We start from the raw sequence: 24,033 nt of genomic DNA on the forward strand, positions 1-24,033 counted from the left end.
GTTTAAATAGGCCTAAATTTTGGGGGCGGGGCTTAATTTCACTTCATGCCTAGAAATCATGCTGGGCCTTCCTATTGGTGGAGGCCATATTGTTGGAGAAACACGGTACTTAAACTGAATAAGTGATGCACACAAAACACATAGACACAGGATTGTAAATTGTTGTATACAGTTTTATGATCTCAAGAATAATCCATATAGGAACAGTATAATGAAGAAATGTATTTCACATCAGTCTCAAGGTTTTGCTTACAACACTATATACACTGCTCAAAAAAATAAAGGGAACACTTAAACAACACAATGTAACTCCAAGTCAATCACACTTCTGTGAAATCAAACTGTCCACTTAGGTAGCAACACTGATTGACAATCAATTTCACATGCTGTTGTGCAAATCAGGGGTCCCCAACCACCGGGCCGCGGACGGTACCGGGCCGGAGCACTCTTTACCGGGCCGCAAAGAAAAAAAAAAAAAAATGGCGGCTTTCTTCGCCCGGTGAATGCTGCTGGGATCGGGATCAAGGACACAAATGAAAGAAGGGGAGGGAGGAAGCAACCGAAGCCTGTCCTGCTCTCTGGCTCAGCTCTCTCAGTCGCTTTCTCGCTCCTCCACCAGCACAGGAAGAAACTGCTTCAAAGAAGCCGGGGGTGGCTTTTCCTGTCGCCGCAGCTTCCCCGAGCGCCCGTTTCACCCCACCCCGCCCGCCCGCTCGCCGGTTCAATCCACAGTGCTCCGTTCTGCCTGCCTGCCTGTCTGGTTGTTTAGGAGCAGCTTCGGCTGAGAATAATAACTATTCGCCTCTTTTATCAGCCGAAGCTGCTCCGAAAGCGAAGAAGGCAGGCAGGCAGGCAGGTAGAACGGAGCACTGTGGATTGAACCGCGAGCGGGCGGGCGGGCGGGGGGGGGTGAAACGGGCGCTTCGGGGAAGCTGTGGCGACAGGAAAAGCCACCCCCCGGCTTCTTGGGCTGCTGGAGGAGCGATAGAGTGACTGAGAGAGGAACGAGGCAGACACCTGAGGGAGGGAGGGAGGGAGACACCTGAGGGATGGGGCTGAGGGAGGCAGGGCCGAGGCGCTCCTGAACTTGGTGGTTTGCTGGCAGGCGTTTATTACCCGACTAGGTAACAACATCAGATGTTACCTAGTCAGGTAATGAAACGTCTGCAAGCAAACTACCAAACTCGGATTCTCTCCCCTCCCCCCGGTCCTTGAAAAAATGTTTCTGCTTGAAACCGGTCCCTGGTACAAAAAAGGTTGGGGACCACTGGTGCAAATGGAATAGACAACAGGTGGAAAGCAGAGGCAGTTAGCAAGACATCCCCAATAAAGGAGTGGTTCTGCAGGTGGTGACCACAGACCACTTCTCAGTTCCTATGCTTTCTGGCTGATGGTTTGGTCACATGTGAATGCTGGTGGTGCTTTCACTCTAGTGGTAGCATGAGACAGAGTCTACAACCCACACAAATGGCTCAGGTAGTGCAGCTCATCCAGGATGGCACATCAATGCGAGCTGTGGCAAGAAGGTTTGCTGTGTCTGTCAGTGTAGTGTCCAGAGCATGGAGGCGCTTCCAGGAGACAGGCCAGTACATCAGGAGACATGGAGGAGGCCGTAGGAGGGCAACAACCCAGCATCAGGACCGCTACCTCTGCCCTTGTGCAAGGAGGGACAGGAGGAGCACTGCCAGAGCCCTGCAAAATGACCTCCAGTGGGCCACAAATGTGCATGTGGCTGCTCAAATGGTCAGAAACTGACTCCATGAGGGTGGTATGAGGGCCTGACGTCCACAGGTGGGGTTGTGCTTACAGCCCAACACCGTGCAGGACGTTTGGCATTTGCCAGAGAACACCAAGATTGGCAAATTCGCCACTGGCACCCTGTGCTCTTCACAGATGAAAGCAGGTTCACACTGAGCACATGTGACAGACGTGACAGGGTCTGGAGACGCCATGGAGAACATTCTGCTGCCTGGAACGTCCTCCAGCATGACTGGTTTGGCAGTGGGTCAGTAATGGTGTGGGGTGGCATTTCTTTAGGGGGCCGCACAGCCCTCCATGTGCTTGCCAGAGGTAGCCTGACTGCCATTAGGTACCGAGATGAGATCTTCAGACCCCTTGTGAGACCATATGCTGGGGCGGTTGGCCCTGGGTTCCTCCTAATGCAAGACAATGCTAGACCTCATGTGGCTGGAGTGTGTTAGTAGTTCCTGCAAGACGAAGGCATTGATGCTATGGATTGGCCCGCCCGTTCCCCAGACCTGAATCCAATTGAGCACATCTGGGACATCATGTCTCGCTCCATCCACCAACACCACGTTGCACCAGACTGTCCAGGAGTTGGAGGATGCTTTAGTCCAGGTGTGGGAGGAGATCCCTCAGGAGACCATTCGCCACCTCATCAGGAGCATGCCCAGGCATTGTAGGGAGGTCATACAGGCACGTGGAGGCCATACACAGTACTGAGCCTCATTTTGACTTGTTTTAAGGACATTACATCAAAGTTGGGTCAGCCTGTAGTGTTTTTTTCCACTTTAATTTTGAGTGTAACTCCAAATCCAGACCTCCATGGGTTGCTAAATTTGATTTCCATTGATAATTTTTGTGTGATTTTGTTGACAACTATGTAATGAACAAAGTATTTAATAAGAATATTTCATTCACTCAGATCTAGGATGTCTTATTTTTGTGTTCCCTTTATTTTTTTTGAGCAGTGTATATAGAATTCTCAAACATTTGGAGATTTTCCATGAACTGCCAGAGAAAAGTGTAAATGCCTTCCTAACTAAAACTGAGGGCTAGTAAATCAGATGTGAAGATGCTTGTTGGCAACTTTTCTGCTATTTGTTCCTAAGCTTCTCTAGGTTGCTTTGTTAGAATTACCAGATCTGGACTGCAAAAATGCAGGTATTTATTAGATAGCAGCAAAAAGATATTGAAAATTCTTAGCTGCCAACAGAGCAGTTTCCCCACATTTGATTTCTACTTTTCTGCGAGAGAAAATCGGTGAAGAGGCATTTTAAATCAAACATATATTAAGGTTTTATGCAGAAAGCACGTTTGGTACAGTATCAACTAAAGCAAATTAATTGAGAGAGAGAGAGAGAGATCAAACTTTCGGGGTCTGCCGGAAGAAGCCCCGGGGCCAATTTCCAGACTCTTGGGAATCGTCACGCTTGCGTTACCACACGAGGAAAAGAAAAGAGAAGGCAGGGCGGGAACTGAGGTCGGGTCATAGCTTGAGGGAGAGACTCTTCAGCGTCCGGACCCAGTTTCGGCTCGCCCTCCAGCCGCTTCGCCCCTTTTGTCTCTGGAGCGTCTCCACGAGGGAGGCGGAGCCTCGGCGGGAACTTTGGGCTCCCGCCTCCCCCCCCAAAAAAAACCCACCTTTTGTTGTCAGCTGGGCGTGACGTCAGAGGCCGCCTCCGCGCCAAGCAAGGTTGGTGTCCACATGTGACCAGCTGAAACTAGTTTGGAAGACACAAAGGGAAAGGAGAGGGAAATAAGGGAGCAAGATAAGCCCGGCAGGCGGTGGGAGCGGAGCCAGCCTTCCGGGGAGAGAGAGAGAGAGAGAGACCGACCTAGGACCGCGCGCCACTTCAGCCCTCAAGCATCCCATCCATCCATCCATCCATCCATCCAGGCAAGTCCGGCGGGCGAGTTTGCGCGCGCGAAACTTCGGGTTGGCCGGAGAGGGAAAGGGAAGGGGGCAAAAAAAAAAAAAAAAGGAGGCAGGAGGCGCAATCGCTCCCCGCCCTCGCGTCCCCGGACCCTCCCGAAAGGACAGGCCGGGGGCTGCGTTGCAAGGGTTCCCCAAACTGCAGCCGCCGGACGAAGCTCAGTCCACCTTAGGACTCCTCTTTTCCAGCTCGGCTTCCATTGCAGGCTCTCCAAAGAGGACGACCTGTGTTGGATGGAGGTCGGGGAGGAGGGCACGAAGTTGTGGGTCCCCCCTAAGTTTCTCTGCACCCGCCAAGAGTCTCTGTGGCAGAGGATGCTCCGTTAGCCTGGAAGTCCCTTCCTCGGAGCGAAGGTGGCGGGCGGCGCGCCTGACTGAGCGAAGGGAGGGTGGTGGAGGGGGGGGGGGAAGCGACCTGTCGAATTTCGACGCCGAATCCTTCTCAATTCTCTCCCCACCCCCACCCCTGTCCTGACCTCCTGTTTTTTTTTTGTTTTTGTTCCCCTCGGCCTTCTCTTAGCGTTTATGGTGTGAGGTGAAGTGGCGCGCGGCTGGGCAACTTTTTTGCGGGCCAAAACTTTGTTTCCAGCCAGAGCTTTCTTTCTTTGCGGAGGGTATTTGAAGACTCTCTCAGAAGCCACCTGGACGGGAGGCTGCGGGATGTCCCGAATCGGCCTAACTAATAAAGCACCCCCAGCGGGAGACGGAGAATCCCAACTAACTCTTTAAAAAAAAAAAAAAAAATCTGCTGTGTGGGGAGGGTACTGAGAAAAGGGTTGGAATAAAACATCCATTTTGCTGGGTCCATTTTTGAGTCATTTTTCACCAGCCTCAGGGGTCCTGATGTTGTTTTCCTGCTTGTCGCTTTTCTCCTCCGCACTAACTTGGCTTGAGCCACCAGGAACATCCTTTCCTTGGGCTTCACAGCAGCTAATCAGAAAAACCTGTGGCTAAATGTGTGTGTGTGCCTGCACACACCCTAAAGTGAAGGTAGAGGTTCAAAGTTTGGAGGTTTCCAAACTTTTTTTTAATAAAGTTTTATTGTTTTTATACACACACACACACACACACACACACACACACACACACACACACACACACACAGTGTGTCGGTTGGTTTACAAATTGTTTTGTGCTTCCACTTTGTAGTCTTCAATTACAATTACATTGTATATATTCTCATATTGTCAATCGAATATTCCTAAATACATTAATGTCATTATTAATCAATCATTTGACTATGCTATTATTCATTCATGTTTTACAAGCTAATCCATATTTTATTTAATTTGTTTTGTGACTGTTCATATTATCATCTCAGATGATAAAATATGGAAGTTTCCAAACTTGTGGGTTGGTTTCTGAATGTTAGGCAACATCTTCAGTGGAATGGAGCCCCTAAATTCCACTGAAGATTTCACTGGTTACAAAACATTCAGAAACCAACTCACAAGCTCTGGAGAACAAGCCCTCCTCACCCTCATCCTACACCCCGAACTACATCACTGTCACAAGGGTGGTAAAGTCTACTGTGTAAGAACACAAGAACCATCTCTTGCAGCTTTGAGCATGGCCTTAGCCTCGCATTTTGTTTCTTACATTGGCCACTCAGCTCCTCAACAAGAAATGAATATGTATCCGATTTGCCAACATTGTCCCCCTACAATTGGTACTTGTTAGCCCCAGCTCAGAGATAAAAGTGAGCCTTCAAGATGAATAGCTCTGGACAGACCTGGTCCTTAAGAGCTATGACTCTGAATGGGTTTTAAAGCTTTGTGTTAAATCTGTGTTAAGCGCCTTTTACATCCACTTCTGAAGTACTACATCTGAATTCTTCTGCTTTTGTTGCTGCTAATTATTTGGGCTAATGCTGAAAGTGGTACTTAAGAGTGGAGAGTGGGAGGGAGGGGGGGTGCTTCTGATAATTTTTAGTATAATTTTTATTTTTTAAAAAGGAAGATAAAAACTAATATAACATATAAAATAAAAAGAAATCAAAGAGAAAGCCAAATGTGCAAGGAAGAAGAAAAAAAAAAAAAAAAAAGCTTTTAATCTTCTTTACAGCAGTTTATAAGCACAATCTTATTTTATGGTTATACCTATTTTATTTTTATAATCTCTCCTATTAATTATCAAAACCATACATCACAAAGCCAACAATAAGCATAGATATTGGGGTGTGAGCATTTGGAAGAAATGGGATGCTCACAGATGACAAGGGGAGACAAGTGGCAACGTGTATTTTGTGACATCAGGGTATAAATCTCATTCATGTACTTGCATCAAACATAAAGCAATTGGGTAACAAGCGATTTGCCTCTTAACATTACTATGAATGCGTTGTCATTTTGGTGTAATTTTGAGTTGCTTTGTATATTTGTATTTCAGACTCCTTCCAGGTTTAGCAGTTCTTAGTCAATTTAAGCTATGAACTTTCGCTTAGACAAACCCAAAATATTTTATGCAGCAAGGAGAAATTTCAATGATTGCTGGCGTTTATCCAGGAAATCTTGTTGCTCCTAAAATCTTGCTGCTTAACTAAAAAGAAAAGGAGTCGACTCACCACGGGACTGCTAGAACTTGAGAATGAGAGCACTTTGGAAGAAAGTCCTTCGTTTTTAACTGGGCGGCACCTCTATTCACAAATTCTTGTATCATTTTCAATGTAGAGAAGAGTGTGAGTTCCTGGCAGGTTCCAGGAAGGAAGTACCCTCAACCTTGTCCCACAAACCTACCCAAATGGAGCGTTCTTATTATGGAAAAGAAAGAGGATGACTGTATCATGCTGTATCACGTACTAGACCTGATCACAATTTGCTTAACTTCAGGTCCTTAGGATTAATTAACATGGGCAAGGGAAGGCATGCCATTTGTTTACAAACCATGATAGTATTGAGATTTGGTTGTTTATCTTTTGCCTCGCCTATCTTTGAAATCATATCTTAATAATATGCTTTCATGTACTTCCCCAGACTGTTCTTTGATAATGCACAGTTTCAGGGTTCCATTTGCCTCTGATTAGATGTGTGGAGGAAATGAAAAGTACAAAATTAGATTAGCTCCATCCCTTTTGACCTTCTGGAAGGCCCTCAAGACTTGGTTATGTTGCCAAGCCTAGGGCTCCCACAGGAAACTGGAGATATACTTAGATGGCTCCATTGTGATGGCCACTTTCATTTCTCTTTGCCTGGGGTTTTGTATAATTGCTTTTTATATTGTTAATTTCGTAACATAGATTTTTATATTTTTATACCAGTGGTGGTTGTATCTGTGGTTTTATCTGATTGTTGTATGCTGCCCAGAGTAACTTTTGACTCCCCCCCCCCCATTTGATTAATAAATAGATACATCAGAAAATATTCCATCATATTATTTTCCTGGGTAATGTGTCTAGGCAATATTCTCACTGATCAAAAGAATGGGTCTGAGCAATCATAATACCCTATCAAGGCCTTCTCTAATCCTGTATACCCCAGATAGGTTGGCTTGGTACTGCAGTTCCCAGTATCCTCAGCCAAGTTGAAGAGGCCTGCTAACAAACCCACTTAACTTCGAAGGCTCATTCTGCAGTAATAATTATTTTTTCTTCAGATCTGTGTATCAGAAATAGAGCATAACCTATTTTATTTTCATTGAATAATCCATACATTTTCTCTCCTTGTATGCTGTCGGGAATTTTGATTGTTTTGTGGGGTGTTTTGAAACTGCAATGGCTAATTTACTGAACTCATGTGAAGAGTGTTGGTTCAGCTTATCAGAGAGCCATGCAAAAGCTGTTGGATGCCACCTTCTATGTTCTAGGTGGTGGGCATGATAATTGGGAGGGAATGAGCAAATATGGTGGAAAGTTTTGTTGTGGAAACTAGATGCAGCAAAGTTTGGTGCTTTTTCTAAGAAAAATGCAATGTCTCATTAACTTCAACTGGATGCATTTCCAACATTTCCAGTTCTCTCCTTTTTCAGGCTAGTGGAAATTAGTTTGATGGTAGTAAAATAATTTTTGAGGATTTAGCTTTGTGAGATCACTGCAACCCAAAGGAGAATAAAAAGGAGAAACTCTCAAGTGGACCTTAATTTCTGGTGACTGCACAGACTAGAGGAGATTTGAGGTGGCAGACAGGGCCTTATTTTGAATGATTGTATATCTTTGAAAGAACAGAGGTGAAGAAAAGGAAAGGGGCTGAGAAGGAAGAATAGTAGGAGAAAATGGCAGGAAAGGCAGACTCTGAAGCATCTCAAGAGACCTTCAGGGGAGAGGGAGATCAGGAGTGGGAAAAATGGAAGAATTCTGCATATTATTGAGTTGTTCTGGGCTCCAGAAATTTGAGAAGTCTGCAAGCCAAGAATGGGGGAAATGGGCAATTTTGCATGTGTTTCACTAAAGAGAAGGAGCAGCTAATGATTGGGAGGGGTGGGGGCCAGGATGGGGGAGAGATACACAGAGAGAAACAGGTAAGACAGGACTGGGGGAAAAAGATGCATTTGTTCTCAAAAGGGAGTAGGAGAAAAAAATATTCCAAAGAAGCCTGAACAATTAGGGAAAACGCTTATCCCTTAGATTTCCTCTAGCTGCCAAGTGTGCACCCATATATTTTTAAAAAATTGTCCTGGAGTTTGCCTGTTTTTATTCCAAATTGTTAAAAGATTCTCAACAAATATGATGTGTTCCCTAATTTAGAAAAGTCTCCAAAGTATTTGTTGATGCTAAAATATTCTCTCAATATATCTGAATACAAGAGAAGGTAAAGTGAGTTATATATAGTTGTGAAAATCAATTGTTCTTTTTCCCCAGCCTGGATCAACAGAATCTGGATTTTTTTTCTTTTCCTACCATTTTTGCTATATGTTCATCGTGCCAAATTGGATTATTTGGGGGAAAGGGTAAATGTTACACTTACAAGTTTCCTTTAAAAAAAAACAAAAAACCTAGAAATATAAGATCTATCAAATCGAAAACACAAACTCTTTAAGAACAAGTTGTATTAAATACATATCATCAAACTGTCTTTATAGTTTTACTCTAATGTTAAACACAATAGTTTCATGGAGATGTTAGTGAACTAGGAAAGAACAATAGCATAAATAAGTAATCAAATGATAGCTGCACAATACAAAATAACACTGGCTCTAGTTCTATCCAGATATGTTAATTCCTCAGTCGTAGAGCGGAAAAACATCTGGAGCTTCAGTAATAAACTATGTATATATATTTAATAAACAGGATAGTTTAGGGTTTTTTAGCATGTTGTATGGCATAAGGTTTCAGCATTCTCTTTATTCCTAATGATGTATGTGGTATGTGGCTTCAGCCCAAAGTTCATCTGGACTGAACCTGTCCAAAAAGTGCTAAATTAGACAGGTTCTACAGAATATCCAAGAACTATTATTCTAATAAAGCAGCATTGATTACCTTGCTGTATACGCCCCTGATGGTAGAAACTCCTGAAAGAAATGAGTTTGCTCACCAGCCATTTTGTGGAGCTTCACATCATGTTTCCAAAATTCAAATGTGTGCACTAGTCTCAAAAGCAGGATTAATGTGTTGGTTTGGGACGTTAAAGATTTCACTTCATATTCATACTAGTCCTTAAAAGCCACCCATGTTTAATCTAGACTGATGATAAATAAAGCAAACGTAAAAACATGTCCATACTTAACAGCTTACTTTTCAGGTTTATATTCTTACATGCTTGTAGATAAACCTTTTGCAATCTAGCACCTTCAGAATATTTTGGGACTCCCCAAATTCCTAGCTGTTTTGGACAAACTATTAGAATTCTTGGAACAGAAATGCAGGTAGCCTAAAGCAATGATTCCCAAACTGTGGTCCATGGTCTCCAGCAACCTTCCTGCATTTCCTGCCAGCCAGCTGCTGAGATAAAAAATTTGCTTGTGTCTCAGCCTCTGCTTCTTCACATATACCACCAGTCAGCAAAAATTGATCAGTGGCTGAAAAACGGTTCACCAAATTATACAAGTTAACCCTACAATAGCAATAGCACTTAGACTTATATACCACTTCACAGTGCTTTTACATCCCTCTCTAAGCAGTTTACAGTCAGCATATTGCCCCCAACAATCTAGGTCCTCATTTTACCGACCTTGGAAGGATGGAAGGCTGAGTCAACGCACATTGCTCCAGGTTCAGTAGGAAACAAGTGTACTGAGTAAATAAATACTAAAATTCAGAACATTTGATTTATTGGAACTTGATTGAAAAAAAATTCTCAATTTTGGGGAAACTTAGACAGATTCAACTTTCTGAAAATTTCTCTTTGAGATCAGCAATGGGTGCCCCATTAAGAAGGTTGCTGTCTTTTCTTCCAAATGATTTCTGAATCTAATACTGATTTCTTCAGTATGCAGTTGTATGATGTTTGCAAGCAGTGAAGAACCTATGTTCTCCAAGAAAGCATTGCTGATGCCTTCTTCATATGTTGGGAGAAACTCCATATCTTGGGAGAAATTAATCGCTCAATCAGTTGTCAAGAAGACAAGTCTGTTGGCTCAAAGGATTTTAAAAGGTGTTAACTTTACTCTAGATTTGCAGCCCAGATCTGTGATGGTTTAGTCAGAAATGAATTTATTAAATTTAATACAAGAGTTGCAGCCAAAGTGTATCGAGCCCAAATGAAAGAATTCATTGCATGCCTAAGAATTCATCTGATTAAGAAGACATGTGGAGCAACTATAGTTGTTTTTGAAGTAGCACCTGGAGCAGATTTTGCTTGCCAAACTTGACTGGGCAGAGAAAGTCCAAGCTAAGCTCTTTGTTATTATGCTTGGCACCTGCAACCCCCATTCCAACATCACTCAAAGGTTTTCTGTGGACGTAGTCCAGGGTTACTCACATCTTTAGCAATCCTAAATGTTGCCAAAGTATGTCTCAACTTTCAGCTTCATCTCAGCAAGTAAGGCTGAAAAGCTAGTAGGAATTAAATATGCTCTAAGATGTAATTATACTAAAACTTTGGTGAAGGAAAATATTGAGTCATTTGGAAAAGGGTAGGCCCAATGACACTTTTTATTTAAAAAATAGTAAGCTTTGAAGGAAAAGAAAACTTGGGGTGATAGCCGATACATTAGATTTTTTATTAATATTAATCTTCTCAAATGATTTTATTTGGCTGCATTGATCTGTATATAGTTTTATATTTCAGAATGCATCAGAATAACTGCCAATATTTTAATTTTCCTGGTTTGCAAATAGATAATTTTATTGTAATAATTAAAGAAATGAAGAAAAAAAACTTGCCTCTAAAAGTGAAAATATAAAGGAGGATAGAAATTATTGTTTGTATCTGTACCCTATTTTCTTTCACTGGACACAAGGTGAAATTTGTGAATGTAAATTCAGTAATATTTCTTATGTTTCCTAATTATTAATGCTTCATTATAAGTTTTCTCTTCACTTCTGATGAATTCTTAGTACCTGGAGTCCACTCTTTATTTAAAATTATTGAAATATAATGTTATCTTGAATTTATTTCAAAAGAATTGTTGCCAGTTTGATCAATTACAACAATAAAGGTAATGTGAACCTGATATCACATCCCCCAAAAGTTTCAGAAGACATTAACCTTGATCTGATATCCTGCATTTGGAGGATCCATGATGAATTTCAAAATTCTGGCATGAAAAAAGTGCTTTTATAGATTGCCTAGGTAATCATTCCTCTTTACAAAATAACTGAGTTCCTGTGCTTCTCTGCCCATAATATGCTTATCTTTTGCATACCTTCTACTGATAAATAGCTTAGTTCAAATAAGTTGGTCTTGCATCAAGTCTGGTTTCAGGCAGTAGACAAATCCCATAAATAAGTAAAATAAAATTTATTTTCCTTTCATGGTTTCACCTACCACCTGGTATATACATTTTACAAGATTGAAGGGGTTTTTTTGCAGACAGAAGTAAAAGAAATAAAAGTCATGTAAGACCAAGTATGCTCATGGGAGCAAGAGCAGTGGTTCTTTTCTAGATTTTGACATAGTCAGAGAAAGATTCAAGTTGAGGTATTTCTCCAGAAAAAGGAGTTCAGGAAAGCACAGTTCCCTAAGCCACCGAAGGACCATTGAAACATTTAATAAGCAAGAGTCAGGTGGTAATTGGAAGATGATAAAATCAAAATGATGCTATAAAACTAGTTGTTCTCATGATGGTGCTGGCCTTATTATCATTTAAAATACAAGCGAAGTTCAGACATTCATCAAAATCTTCATAAACCATGATACTATGAACATATAACATTAATCACATGTTCCCCTATGCTCCTTAATCAGTTTTCAATACACTAAGCATGACTTGTATTCAGACATAGTTCCTTCTTATATCCATACCAAATAATTTGAGTAGAATGCCCATTAAAAATTGGCAAAATAAGCCAAGATTTATCCTGATCCAAGCATTCTAATGGACATTAAACCATTTTCCTCAATTTGGTTTTATGGTAAAAAAAATTGCCTTAATGGAAAATGGTATTGTGATGCCAAAATGGATGTGTCAGAAATGGAAACCAAAATTCCATTTTTTGTTCCTTACTAGCAAAAAGTTTGGTATGGGGAAATCTGAGTGATGAAAGATTAACTGAGAATAAACAGTTAATGTTTCCCTGCTTGTTGTAAATTAAGTTGTCATCACAGTCAGAATAAGGTTTTATGCAGGAGGAAAAGCATATATCAATTGCCCAAGGTTTTTAACAAGCTAAAGAAAATCGGATGGCATGTCATGAATTTTCTTGTTTGACCTTGGGACAACTAGTTAAAACATTCAGTTCAAGAACAGGTACAGTTGCCTTTTTAGATGATTATTTGCCTCCTTCCTTGTCTTAGTTACCATCATTCATCCTCCTTCCCCCCTCCCTCCCCCCACCCCCAAGAATTGCACAGAGGGCATCAAACACCTTTATCTGGAGAATCCAGAAAAGCAGTTTTCCTTAGTGAAAATTATTTAAACAAAAAGAACTATGTAAAGATTAATATCTTCTTGTGGGGGAAAACATGGTGCTGCTATTTTAAAGGGAAAAAACCCTTAGGTTTTGCCACATGTTTGATCAGATTGCTCTTGGAGCTCCTGAAAAATGAGAGAATGTGGAATTATTTCAGACAATATGCCTGCCACTATGGATGCAATAGAAAAGAAAATGTATATCTGCCTATTATTCCCCAGTATCAAACCAGAACGTACAGACATGGTGCACCTGGTGCATCAGACATGATGCACCAGGGCATCTTCGGGGAGTGTTGAAACATTAAGATGGTGGTTGTGGCTCTAAGGACCATCTTGTTGTTTTTTCTAAAAAAAAAAACCAAACACCCTCCCTCCTCCCCTGTACAAATACCCCTGTACTGAAGCACTGTCATACCTGCAAAACTAATGTGAGAATTAGTCAAAAGGGAGTGTTCCTATGGTTAAACAATCCGGATAATACATTCAGTGAGACTTATTTTGTTTGTCAGGGGTTTGTGTTTTTTTGTTTTTGTTTTTTTGCAGGATTTCAACATTTCTCCCGAAGGAAATATATACCAGAAGACAAACTCTGTGTAGGGCATGTGGTGTTTGGGGAGACAAAGCATTGGTGGCAAAATTCATAGAGCTAGATCAAATCGAGGCCAATAACAAAATGGGGTTTTTGTGGATTAAATTATTCCCTGTGGTATTTAGGAATAGGAGTCCCAATTTGAAAACAACCTTTGGAAAGGCCATGGGCATTCCAAGCCTTTGTTTGGCTTATATGTGGCCCTGGGGCTAAGAGATTATCCCTGGTATCCAGGAGAAACAATGAGGCCAGCTTGTTCAGTGCCTTGTAAGCTCCCGGACCCGCAGCCTTTCATGGCTTGTTGCATCTAAGAAAGAAATCAGCAAACCCAGCCTCTGGCGTGTCTATTGTTGGACGATGCCATCAGAGCCTTGAGTTCAGATTCTGGCTGATCTGCTGCCCTTGCTGGAAGGGGCCTTTGAAGAGAGTTTGCCTGGGCTGTGTCCTAACAGGCACTTTGCTCTCCCTCAGGGGATGTTTCTCGGGCTGAAAGCTGAATGGGAGGGGAGGGGGTGTCTGCCTTCAGCCTGTGTAATTCTCTGTGACAGGTCAATTCAGAGGGAATCTGACAACTTCTCAGCATCAGGTGCAGCCAATGGAGCCTCAGTGACCTTCTCTCTGCAGGGCCTGCCTGGGAGGGAGGGGGGGATTGTTGAGGAGGGAGCAAAAGTGCTGATTGTGCTTTCCTTTTTAGCCACCCTTCTTTCCCCTCCACTGAGCACAGCAGGCTTCAGTCCGGTCTCACCAATGGTGGAAAAGGGGGCCAAAGACTCTCCTCAGCAGGGATGTGAACACACTTCCAACCTACTTTGTCTGAAATGCCATTTAGGTTCCACTACCTCCTAGTTTCTCTACCCTTCCCCACCCTCTCCACTTCATTGCTTGGGATGGGGAGGAACACCGATTAAATGTCCTGTGACTGCATACAATGAAAAGCATGTGCTGGTTAGATTCTTCAGCTTAGTGGATACCTCTAGAGTAGTTGGAAGCCTTAAAAGGAAATACCTGATGCCAAAAAAAGAAAGAAAAGGCCAGAAAGCCCTCATCCTTCTCAACACCTTACCAGAAGTTTAGATAGAGTTTCAAGCAAAGCTACCAAACCTCTTGGCCAGGCCCACCACCTTTTACCTGAAGTCAGCTTCATAATTAGCATCCATTTAGAACTCTGGATTTAGCAGTTGCATATGCCAAGTACATAAACGGATCGGGTATTTTATTTTAAAAACAAAACACAATTCACCCCTCTTGCTCTTGTGGGCAGTTGGGCTAGAGCTGCAGCCCCCATCTGGTAACTCTCCAGATGTTCTTGGGTTGTTGCCCTCTTCAGTTCCCAGGTGTATTGCTCAAGGACACAAGCCCCGGGAAAGCTGAGCTCAGAAAGCATTCACTCAGTTTGTCGTAACAGCCTTTTTTCTAATAGCGCTTAAAGTGAATAAGGAAAAAGATGCAGTTGTGCATGTTATTCATTAGTTTATGAAATTACGATCTTGCTTTTTACTGATTGATGGAGTTTGAATTTTATAATTAAAATACTAAACTTGAAAACTTTATTGGACAGTATTGCCCTCTTTTTTCAGTGGGTGATTTCTTACCACGTTGGAGCCTCCGGATCTGGAACCAGCCATTTTGTAGCAAATGACTGCAGAGTTACTGTAATTGGCTTAATCAAGCAAAACCTTAATGGACATGTTTCTGCATTCAGGAAGCAAATGAAAAGGCTTCATGTCATATACTGGTCATTTTCATGCCCCTGCCATACCACTGGAAAGCCTTGGGAAAGAATGCCTTGGCTGTTCAACTTCTGTGCAACTAAACAAAGAGTTTTGTTTCCTGATTTATCCTCACATTTTCTGTTTGTGTGGGAGACCCAACCGAAACATTTTACTGTTCCTTTTATATTTTATTCTTCGATCGACTGTTGGATAAATAAGAATTATGTCTGCACCCATAAGTAGAATCACCATTGTGGAGTTCCACATATGTGGGAAGTTTATAAACCTGTGAAAAGAAGAATGACTAAACCCTATTTGCTGAAATAAGTAATGGAGGAGTTGGAAGAAAAAAGCAAAGTAACAGTGATGGAGCAATAACAGCCTTTGCACCATAGCTTTGTGCATGTGTGCCATTCCTCTTCTTCCGTGGGATGTGTGTGCACATACACAATTTGGTGCGACACTTGTTTCCATAGGTTCTTTGTTGGGATATGGTAATAGGCTGACATGAACCAGCAGGGGGAGCAGCTTGCCTTCTAAAGCTCCCCACGAGATCTGATTGTGATGAGCTTTTATTTTTAATCTTCTGTTTTAATTCTCAAAACTGCCTGTCAGGGTTTCTTTCCCCCCAATGGATTCTTTTTGAGATACATAAAGGCTCCATGGCAGCAGAGATCTCTCTAGCCTCAGGAGCTTTGGCAGAGACGAGGTAGCCTGCTGAGCGCTAGATAAAAGAGACACTGGGGGAAATCAGGGGACGGTAGCAGCCATGGAGAGGAGTGGGGAGTAGGGCCTCGCTATTGCCAGCCACCAGACCCCACCCAGCTTTCCAAAAGTAGGGGCAGCATAAATCCGCTTTGGCAGGTTTGTTTTTCCCAGTTTTCCACTTGGTTGCGCCACATTTAAAGTCTAGGAAGGGCAGAGAGGGGGTGCTATTTGGAAGTTGGGGTTTCTGTCCTCTGCTTGGGAAGCTGCATTGGAAAGGGCCCTTAGCTGGATCTTTAAGACACAACTTGTAATAGAGAAAGGTGCTTCTATTGATGGGTGTCCCCCGAAGAATGGTGTGTGAAGGTCTGAGGCAGGGGTCTTCAAACTTGACAGCTTTAAGACTTGTGGACTTCAACTCCCAGAATCCCTCCTCCAGTCATGTTAGCTCAGGAATTCTGGGAGTTGAAGTCCACACGTCTTAAACTTGCCAAGTTTGAAGGCCTTTGGTGTAGAGTCTTGTGAGGCTTCCTTAGGACAACACATACCAAAAAGGAAGCTGAGCAAAACAAGAGAGCAAGGGCAGGAGATATAGAAACTGTTCTATTTCGGCAGCAACTTATAATAAGAACTAGTTTGGGTACATACTGGGATAATAGGATTAGTGAGAATAAATTTAATTCCTGTGCTTAATGGACTTCTGCTTTGTCTACTAAAGTCAGAGGCACATATTAGAAATAGGTAAATGATTCTATAGGATTTTGAGGAAATTATGTAAATCAATATCTACAGAAGATGGCAGCATCTAATTGACCTTGGCTGATCTTGAAAAAGTTATGCCAGTAGTTGGATTTTAGGTGACTACTTTGAAAACAAAGTTGTAGGCTGGACTGGGAAGACAAAAATATTCCAGAGAAGAGAATGGCAAATACTGCTAAGGAAACTCTATAGATACAATCGCCAGGATCAAGCTCAATTGGAGGACATCTTTACCCTTTTAGGCTAGATTAAACAATAAACAAATATAAAGGAGTGTAATTAAAAAATACATATTGTTGCAAAAAAAAAAAAACCTCCTAAAGAAATATATGCAGAGTCACCCAACAGCAAATATTTATATTAGATAGAAATTAAAATTCCCCAAAAATATCATCAAAGGGGAGAACATAATTAGTCATTTGCCTAATTTGGTTTTTAGAATTATGCAAATTTATACAAAAAGTTATGTTTCATTAGAGGTATTTTCTTTGTTTATTTTGAGAAGGAAATCTCTCTCATCTTAAGCATCCACTTCTGTTCCCTTGAATGAAAAAAAAAGCTAAATAGATGGTCCCAGTGCAAGGTTTAAAATGCTAAGAATTCACTAGCAAATCAGAGCCCTAAGGAAATTGGATGACCTTGAAATAGCAGGTTTTTTGTTTTTAAAAATGTCCTTTTTCTCTGAATTTAATTACAGCTTGAATTATTGATTTTGTAGCATTTGATGTGTTTCCTGCTGTGGTGATGAAGGGAGCTTAACTTGCTGCATGTTTACATTCCAGGCTGTGCAAGTCTCAGGAACCATGTCAGCAGAAAATTGTATCCCTCTCCTTTGTCACATTCCTCCATCTTACTCACTCTTTTTCTGGGGATTAGAATATATATTTATGTCAACAGTGACTTCAGTGTTTTTCCTCTTACAGAATGCAGGCCCGTAGACTCTTTCTGCTCCTGGTTTTTATCCTTCTGGCTGTATCTTCAGAAGCAGGCAAGAATAAGAAAGGTGAGTGAGTGTCAGATTTCCGATTGGTAAGTCCCTATTTACCGTTGTCTATTTTCAGAAGAAATCTTCTCAGTGAGGCTTTCAGGGAAAAAACTAAAAAGTACAGAAGGCAACATATTTCTTCTGGGTACTAGGCTAAAGACCAGGAAATGGTAAGTTCTAGTTAAGCCATAGGCATGAAGCCGGCTGGGTGCCTTTGGGCTCATTTGCTCTCAGTCCTAGCAAGAAGGCAACCGCAAAGGATTCCCCAAAAATGTTGCTAACAAAACTGCTGCCGTGCAGTCAGTGGAGTTGGTACCAGTGGTGGTGTGCTACCGGTTTGGACCAGTTCTCCTGAACCAATAGTTTTTAAAAAAGCCTCCAAGGATCAGCTGAGAGGAGGAAAAAAATCCAGTCAGCTAAGAGGAGAAAGAAAAGTGCAAAGCTCAGGATCGGCTCTCCCACCCACCTCTGCGCTTTTCTCTTCTTTCTCCTCTCAGTTGATTGGTGCTGCAAGCCTCAGCTGGTGCGGGGAAAGCTGTGCACCCACATTAGGTGCGCACATATTAGGTGCGCGTGTGATCACCGAACCAGTAGTGGAACAGGTAGGATCCCCACTGCTGGTGGGTACTAACTTGAAGGCCCCAAAGTGCCCTCCATCCTACTTTAGGTGAGGAAAGGCACGTTGCTTTTAATGGTTCAGGATAGATGATAAGAAAAGGGAAGGCTAATTCTTGTGAGTCTGAAATGACTGTCTGTTTTTTTTTGTACAGACAAGGTCAAGAAAAATGGTTCCGATTGTGAGGAATGGCGCTGGGGCCCTTGTATCCCCAACAGCAAGGACTGTGGTGTGGGCTTCCGTGAGGGGACTTGTCAGGAAGAGACCAAGAAGCTCAAATGCAAGATTCCATGCAACTGGAAGAAGGAGTTTGGAGGTGAGTGTTCATCTTGTTTAGAGGAAGACTTCGGGGAATGATGCAACAAACTTAAGATAAACCCAAACTATGAATTTTATATCGGCCCATGAATTGTATGTTGGCCCACTGCTTACCTCTGTGCAGTATCCATTTGCCTTGGTTGGCTCTGAAAATTGGCTTCTTCCATCGCTTCTTGTTATGCTTTCATATTAAAAGCATTTTAATCATGTTCTCTGGCTTCTGAGGCCAACTGGTCTTTTCAGAAAAGAATTATTTGTAACTTCTGGCAGCTGCAGTTCTTTTCCCATTTAAAAATATAAGAAGCTTCCCTTTGTCACATTAGCCAAACAGTCCTGATAGCTCTGCGGTGGATGGCAGTGGTTCATGAGTTTGTGAAATGTCTGCTCATTTCCTGGGCATCTGGGTTGTTTCTTATTTTAGAAAAACGGGTGGTGAGGGGAAGTCCAGCTGGTGTGGCTCCTGCATGTATCTAACTATTTTTACTTCTCGCCTCCCCCCCCCCCCAGCTGATTGCAAGTACAAGTTTGAGAACTGGGGTGGCTGTGACCCTGCAACAGGTCTGAAGGCCCGTTCTGGTACTCTGAAGAAAGCTCTTTACAATGCCGAGTGCCAGGAAACTATTCAAGTGACTAAGCCCTGCTCTCCCAAGACCAAGTCAAAATCCAAAGGTCAGTCTATTTGGTAAAGCATTTGGTGCTTTATTTTGCATGCCGCTAGGTGATACCAGAATGGAAATGGAGCATTTAGAAGGCTAGGAATTCGTGGGTGGCTGATTGCCATTCATGGTTCTTATTATAATTGCTTAGGGTTCCTTTTGCTTAAAGAGGTAATGATCGGTTTTCCACTCTCCTTCGTATCCATAAAGGTCCCTGGCCAAGTTTGTTTATAACATACTTTGAAGAGCTACAAAATACAAAGTAGCTCTTCAAAGTACATTATAAACGAAATTGGCCAGGGATCTTTATGGATACGAAGGAGAGCTACCCATGGCAGAGAGTGCACAACAGGAGTAGGCAAACTACTACAACCATTGTTGCTGAAAAAGCAATATGGATGTGCCCATATTGTGCGCAAAACGCTTGAGGATACCCACAATCCTCATTTCTTCTCTCTGTAGGGCCTCCTGGAGGCACAGTGGGAGCTAGAAAAGATAAGGGCAATCAGTATCACTAGTCCTGTTCCAATGCCTAGAATTCCCAACCGGCATTCGGGTAATTGTAGGTTCTCCATATCTAGTGGGCATCAATGGAGGGAAATGTAAAGGAGTCCAAACATCTTAAGTTTCTCCCACAGAGATTGGGAGTGCAGGAGGCCCAAAATAAGTGTGGCCTTGTTTGTGTGCCAGGATAGTCAGAATGGGTCAGGTGATCTGTAATCAGTTGGCAACTTTGGAAAAGCAGATGTTGCAGTAATATTAAACCTGCCAACACAAATAAATTATGGTTTCTTTGGAGATTATGTGAACCCTGTTAGGATAGCTTGAAATGATTACTTATGGTTTCTTGTGTTGGACAGATCCAGCAAAGTGTGTTTTATTCAATATCTGATTTTTATGCAAATCATGGGTTGGTGTGTTGCGGGAATATAGTCTCCATGTAATATCTTGTGCTAATTTTCTTCCTCCTTAATTGTTTCATACAGCCAGAAAAGGAAAGGGGAAAGACTAGTATGATGGATACAGCTCCACCGTCTTCAGGGCATGGTGCCTGAACCCACTTGGACACACACCACTTGAAGCTGCAGCTTGGCCCCTCCCAGCTTGGCAATACTTTGCCAAACCCCATTATTCTTCAGCCCGCACAGCCTTATCTGTAACTGCAATACCATTTCTAATCATTAATTTTATAGAAAGCAAGCCCACCCTTTCCTAAAGAAGGTGTTGCTTGCCTTTCCCTTAACTTCTTCTCTTCTGCCTCTTGTCCTCTCTTCTCTCTGTGTGTCCCAGTATCCTTTGCTCTGGTTTGCTTCCCTGAAATGCAGCACAATGTTTGGAAATGGGCTCAGCTGCAACAACGTCTTGCTTAAAGTTCTCCACCTCTAGGGTTCTTTGTCCAAGCCAAATGGCTTTTTGGCAGCCTCTCGCAATCTTAGCAATGCCCGTGGTTGGTCCACATAACTTCCTCCGGTCATAAACCAAACTTTTCTTTTTAAGGCACCCAAGGAAACCCTTTCAAGGAATGAGAGAGCATGCGAGAGAAATTACAGTAGAAATGGGATGAGGAATCATATCTGTCTTACCCTCCCTAAAAGAAGCACTGTGTATAAATAGGAAAATGCAGGCCTCTTTGGTATCGCTTTGCACTCCCTTTCCCATGGAAGAAGTGCCTACTTCCTGGCATGCAAACACCCTTCCCTTCTCCATCTCTAATGCACATATGTTTCTTGATAGGCAGCCCTCCCATCTTAGGAGCAGCAGGGCTGATTAACCTCACTGAACTGTGCTTGCTTGCTCTCTCTGCCCACAAGACACTCCTTGCCTTCCCTTTCAGCCTGAGGAAAGGATCCCTCAGAGCCAATGAAGCTGGTTCCCTTTCAGACCTCCTTTGTCTATATTCCTGCTGGGACACTGTGGCGTTTCCTTCCTCTACTGGTGCTGGGTAAGCCCCCTCTGCTTTTCACAGTTCCCCCCCTTTTCCAATAAAGATCTTTTTACAAAAACAGTCTGTTTCTCCTTTCGGTCTTGTTTGTCCAGTTACTGCTTTGAACAAGGCTGTATACAAAAGTAGCAGCAGGTAGAAAACAGTGGATGTAATTGGTGTGGGTGCATAGAGAGGCATTGTTCAGTATCACTGAAGGAGTGTCCATCCAAACCTGATAGCACTTTTAACAGCCCAGAAACTGCCTGACAGACCTAGGCTGGAGGGACAGAAGGACCCTGCTGTCTATGCAGATTTCCTTGGGGTGTTTCTTAAGCAGATAGATAAGTATAGAGGTATACTTATCAATATAGGTGGTCCTTGGTTTATGATGGAAATTGGGATGGGATTTTTGTCGCTAAGTCATGCAGTCATAAAGTGTGTTGTTTTGTGATCACATCACTTAGCAATAACAATTTCAGTAGTCCCTGTTGTCAGTTAGCAAGGACTATGTGGGTCATTAAGTAAGGACCTCATGTGACGGTAAAAGGGGAAGAGGTGTTGAAACCGCATACCAGATCATGGGTTGGTGTGTCGCGGGAATATAGTCTCCATGTAAGTAGTGAGTAGGTGCTGTGCACTTACACAATGGAGTGTGGGCAGTCACTACAGAGTGACACTACAGAGAATAGGCGGATATGTAGGTGTTAGTGGGTGGGTACTACAGGTTGTGGATGGGTAGGTACCACTGGGTCGCCATGGAGTATGGGCGGTGGGAATGATAAGAGTAGAGATCTCTGTGCCTAGAGGCTCCTTGAGAGAAAAAGCCATGAGAGTTGGAGGATTTCATAGAAGCAGCTTGCAACCTCCTGTTGGCTTCCCCATTGACTTTGCTTCTGAGAAGCTGGCATTGACATGGTCCAAGGATGCTGCAATAATTATAATTGCAAACTGGTTACCAATCACCTGAATTGTGATCACATGACCAGATGGATACTGTGATGGGTCAAGGACTGATCTAAGGACTAATGGGTGCAACTTTCTCTTGTTCAGCATTCTTATAACTTCGAACAGTTGTTAAATCAGTGCTCATAACCCAAGGAATATTTATATCAAAAACAATCATTTTAGGTAGGTTAAGGATAAATCCAAGGCTTGTATGTCATGAGCATCTAGAGTAAGATGATGTTGAGATCCACTTAGTTGCTACTTTTCCGGAGCAGCTAGTCTGTCAGGGAACAGGTGGCTGCAGAGGTGTCACACCGCTTTATAACTCCCTCAAAGACTTGGAGTAGGGACAGCACGTAACAAAGAGTAGGGACAGCACGTAACAAAGAATTGAGAGAGGAGGATCCTGGCTCTAAACAGGGCTGGAGTTGTGCCACGGTTTTGCTTCCCCCATGTTCCTCTGTTTGGAAACTGGTCTAGTCTGAGAGCAAAACAAATGGCAGTTTGGAAAAATATTTCACATTTGTACAATATGATGCACACTATATCATATCTAGTGCCATTGTGGATAGCCATATCTGGAGCTCTCCTCATCTAGAATCACCTTCATTTGTTAATAGTTTATTCTCTACCTGGCCAGATCAGGTATTTCTTCTTAATTAAACTCCTATACGAATACAATGAAGTGAGAATGTACACTATAGTCATAGTTCTAAATAGGCCTCACAGTTCTGGGAATTGTAATCCGAATACATCTATAAAGAACTGGGCTGGGGCGGGAAAAGCTGTTCTAGGCCACCGGTGATGATATCTGATTGGATCCTGATGATCCAATATAGAAAAGCAGGGATCTTTGGACAGATCAGTGATTATGACTTTTTTGGACTTTTAGAGACTGGAAGCTTGTGCACCTATCTAGCGTGCCTCACATCTCACCGCAGAATCACCTTTCAACAAATCAACTATGTGTTAATTATCCAGGATGTTGAATTCTGTTTAACTTGGACGAGAAAAATACAATGCTTCCTCACTAGTAAATAGGTAACAATTCACCAGGCCAGCATTTTAATCTCTGCCATTGTGTTCAACAGTGCAACACCCTTCTCTATTCATTCAGTGTGCCTCAGTTTTGGATTGTGAGCCTGTTACGTATATGTGGCCCATTTACAGGGGGCATCCTGGGGGTTGGAAGAGGGATCAAAAGGTGAAGATGTTAAAGCATTTCACTTTTTCAACAGCCTCCCATCACCATCTTGTATTATCCTGCCTATTTATCTGTTGCCTTGTTCCTGGTAGAACAAAGTTCTATGATTCAGCAGAGATGGAGAGGTTGAAATGCATCTTCCAAAATCCTTGTCCATTTGTCACATTGGGGACATCATTGGGCAAACCCAGCTCCTCTCCCCATTCCAATAAGATTCATTGCTGTTGATTGCTGCTGATGAATTTGGGGCTAATTATGCCCACAGATGGCATTGCATAGCTTAATCTCTATCATTGGACCACAACAATTTTAAAAAAACATGGTGAAAATACCACTAATATTCTACCAGCTGCTCCTTGGATTCCTTCAGCCCATTCCTGACCAAGGACATTTTCTTGTTTCTGTCAGTCAGAAGGAGAGGAGAAAGTTGGCAAACACTTAATGAGGTTTTTGCTGCCCTTCTAAAAATACTTTCATATGTGGGTTTCTGCACATGTATGCACATAGTTTCATTGGTAGCCTTTTATAGTGTTATGTTCCATTTTGTAGAGAAGCCAAAAAGTAAACCTTGAGTTAGGTGAAATATTTCACTCTAGTTCTGCACTGTTCTATATACGAGAGAGGAGAGGAAGACAAATTCCTTCATGTTGCTTCAACAGAGGTTCACTTTTCATTGTGGGGAATTTAATGCTGAAATACAGTATGAAGCAGCTATCCTTAGGATCACTGATGTGAATGGAACAAAGGGGTAGCAAAGTTATTTGAGTAATTTATGGTATTATTGCTGAGGGTTGCCGGAAGAGGCATTTTCCCCTCAAGTGCCAAAACATTGAATCCTGAGCCCTTTTGGAGGGCAGGGGCTGTTTTTTTGCTCCCACTGAGTCAAATCCCTGGCAAACACTGGGGTCTCTCTATCTATCCTACCAAGAGCCCTCTCCTACCTCCAGAAATGCTGAGGTGGCAATTTCAAGATTTGCGTATCTAAATTTTAGAGGCCC

The 24,033-nt window shown here is 42.5% G+C and overlaps 1 protein-coding gene across 7 annotated transcripts; it reads left to right on the forward strand.

Moving 5' to 3' along the window:
- Window positions 1–3,236: 3,236 nt before the first annotated feature.
- Window positions 3,237–20,965, forward strand: MDK (midkine). Of its 7 annotated transcripts, none has more exons than XM_087951308.1 (5): window positions 3,237–3,436; window positions 17,311–17,390; window positions 18,143–18,304; window positions 18,814–18,975; window positions 19,949–20,965. In XM_087951308.1, exons 2-5 carry the CDS (start codon window positions 17,312–17,314, stop codon window positions 19,972–19,974), a joined length of 429 nt encoding a protein of 142 aa, XP_087807434.1. In that variant the 5' UTR covers window positions 3,237–3,436; window position 17,311; the 3' UTR covers window positions 19,975–20,965. The 7 variants fall into 7 exon arrangements, with proteins under 7 accessions (XP_087807434.1, XP_087807432.1, XP_026527035.1 ...); XM_087951306.1 differs by having other exon boundaries at window positions 3,417–3,644; XM_026671250.2 differs by having other exon boundaries at window positions 3,417–3,640.
- Window positions 20,966–24,033: the final 3,068 nt, after the last annotated feature.

The sequence above is a fragment of the Notechis scutatus genome, chromosome 1 (assembly GCF_049901735.1).
Source record: "Notechis scutatus isolate UNSWTSFEM ecotype Mainland chromosome 1, rNotScu1.2, whole genome shotgun sequence".
In the NCBI taxonomy this organism is placed as follows: domain Eukaryota; kingdom Metazoa; phylum Chordata; class Lepidosauria; order Squamata; family Elapidae; genus Notechis; species Notechis scutatus.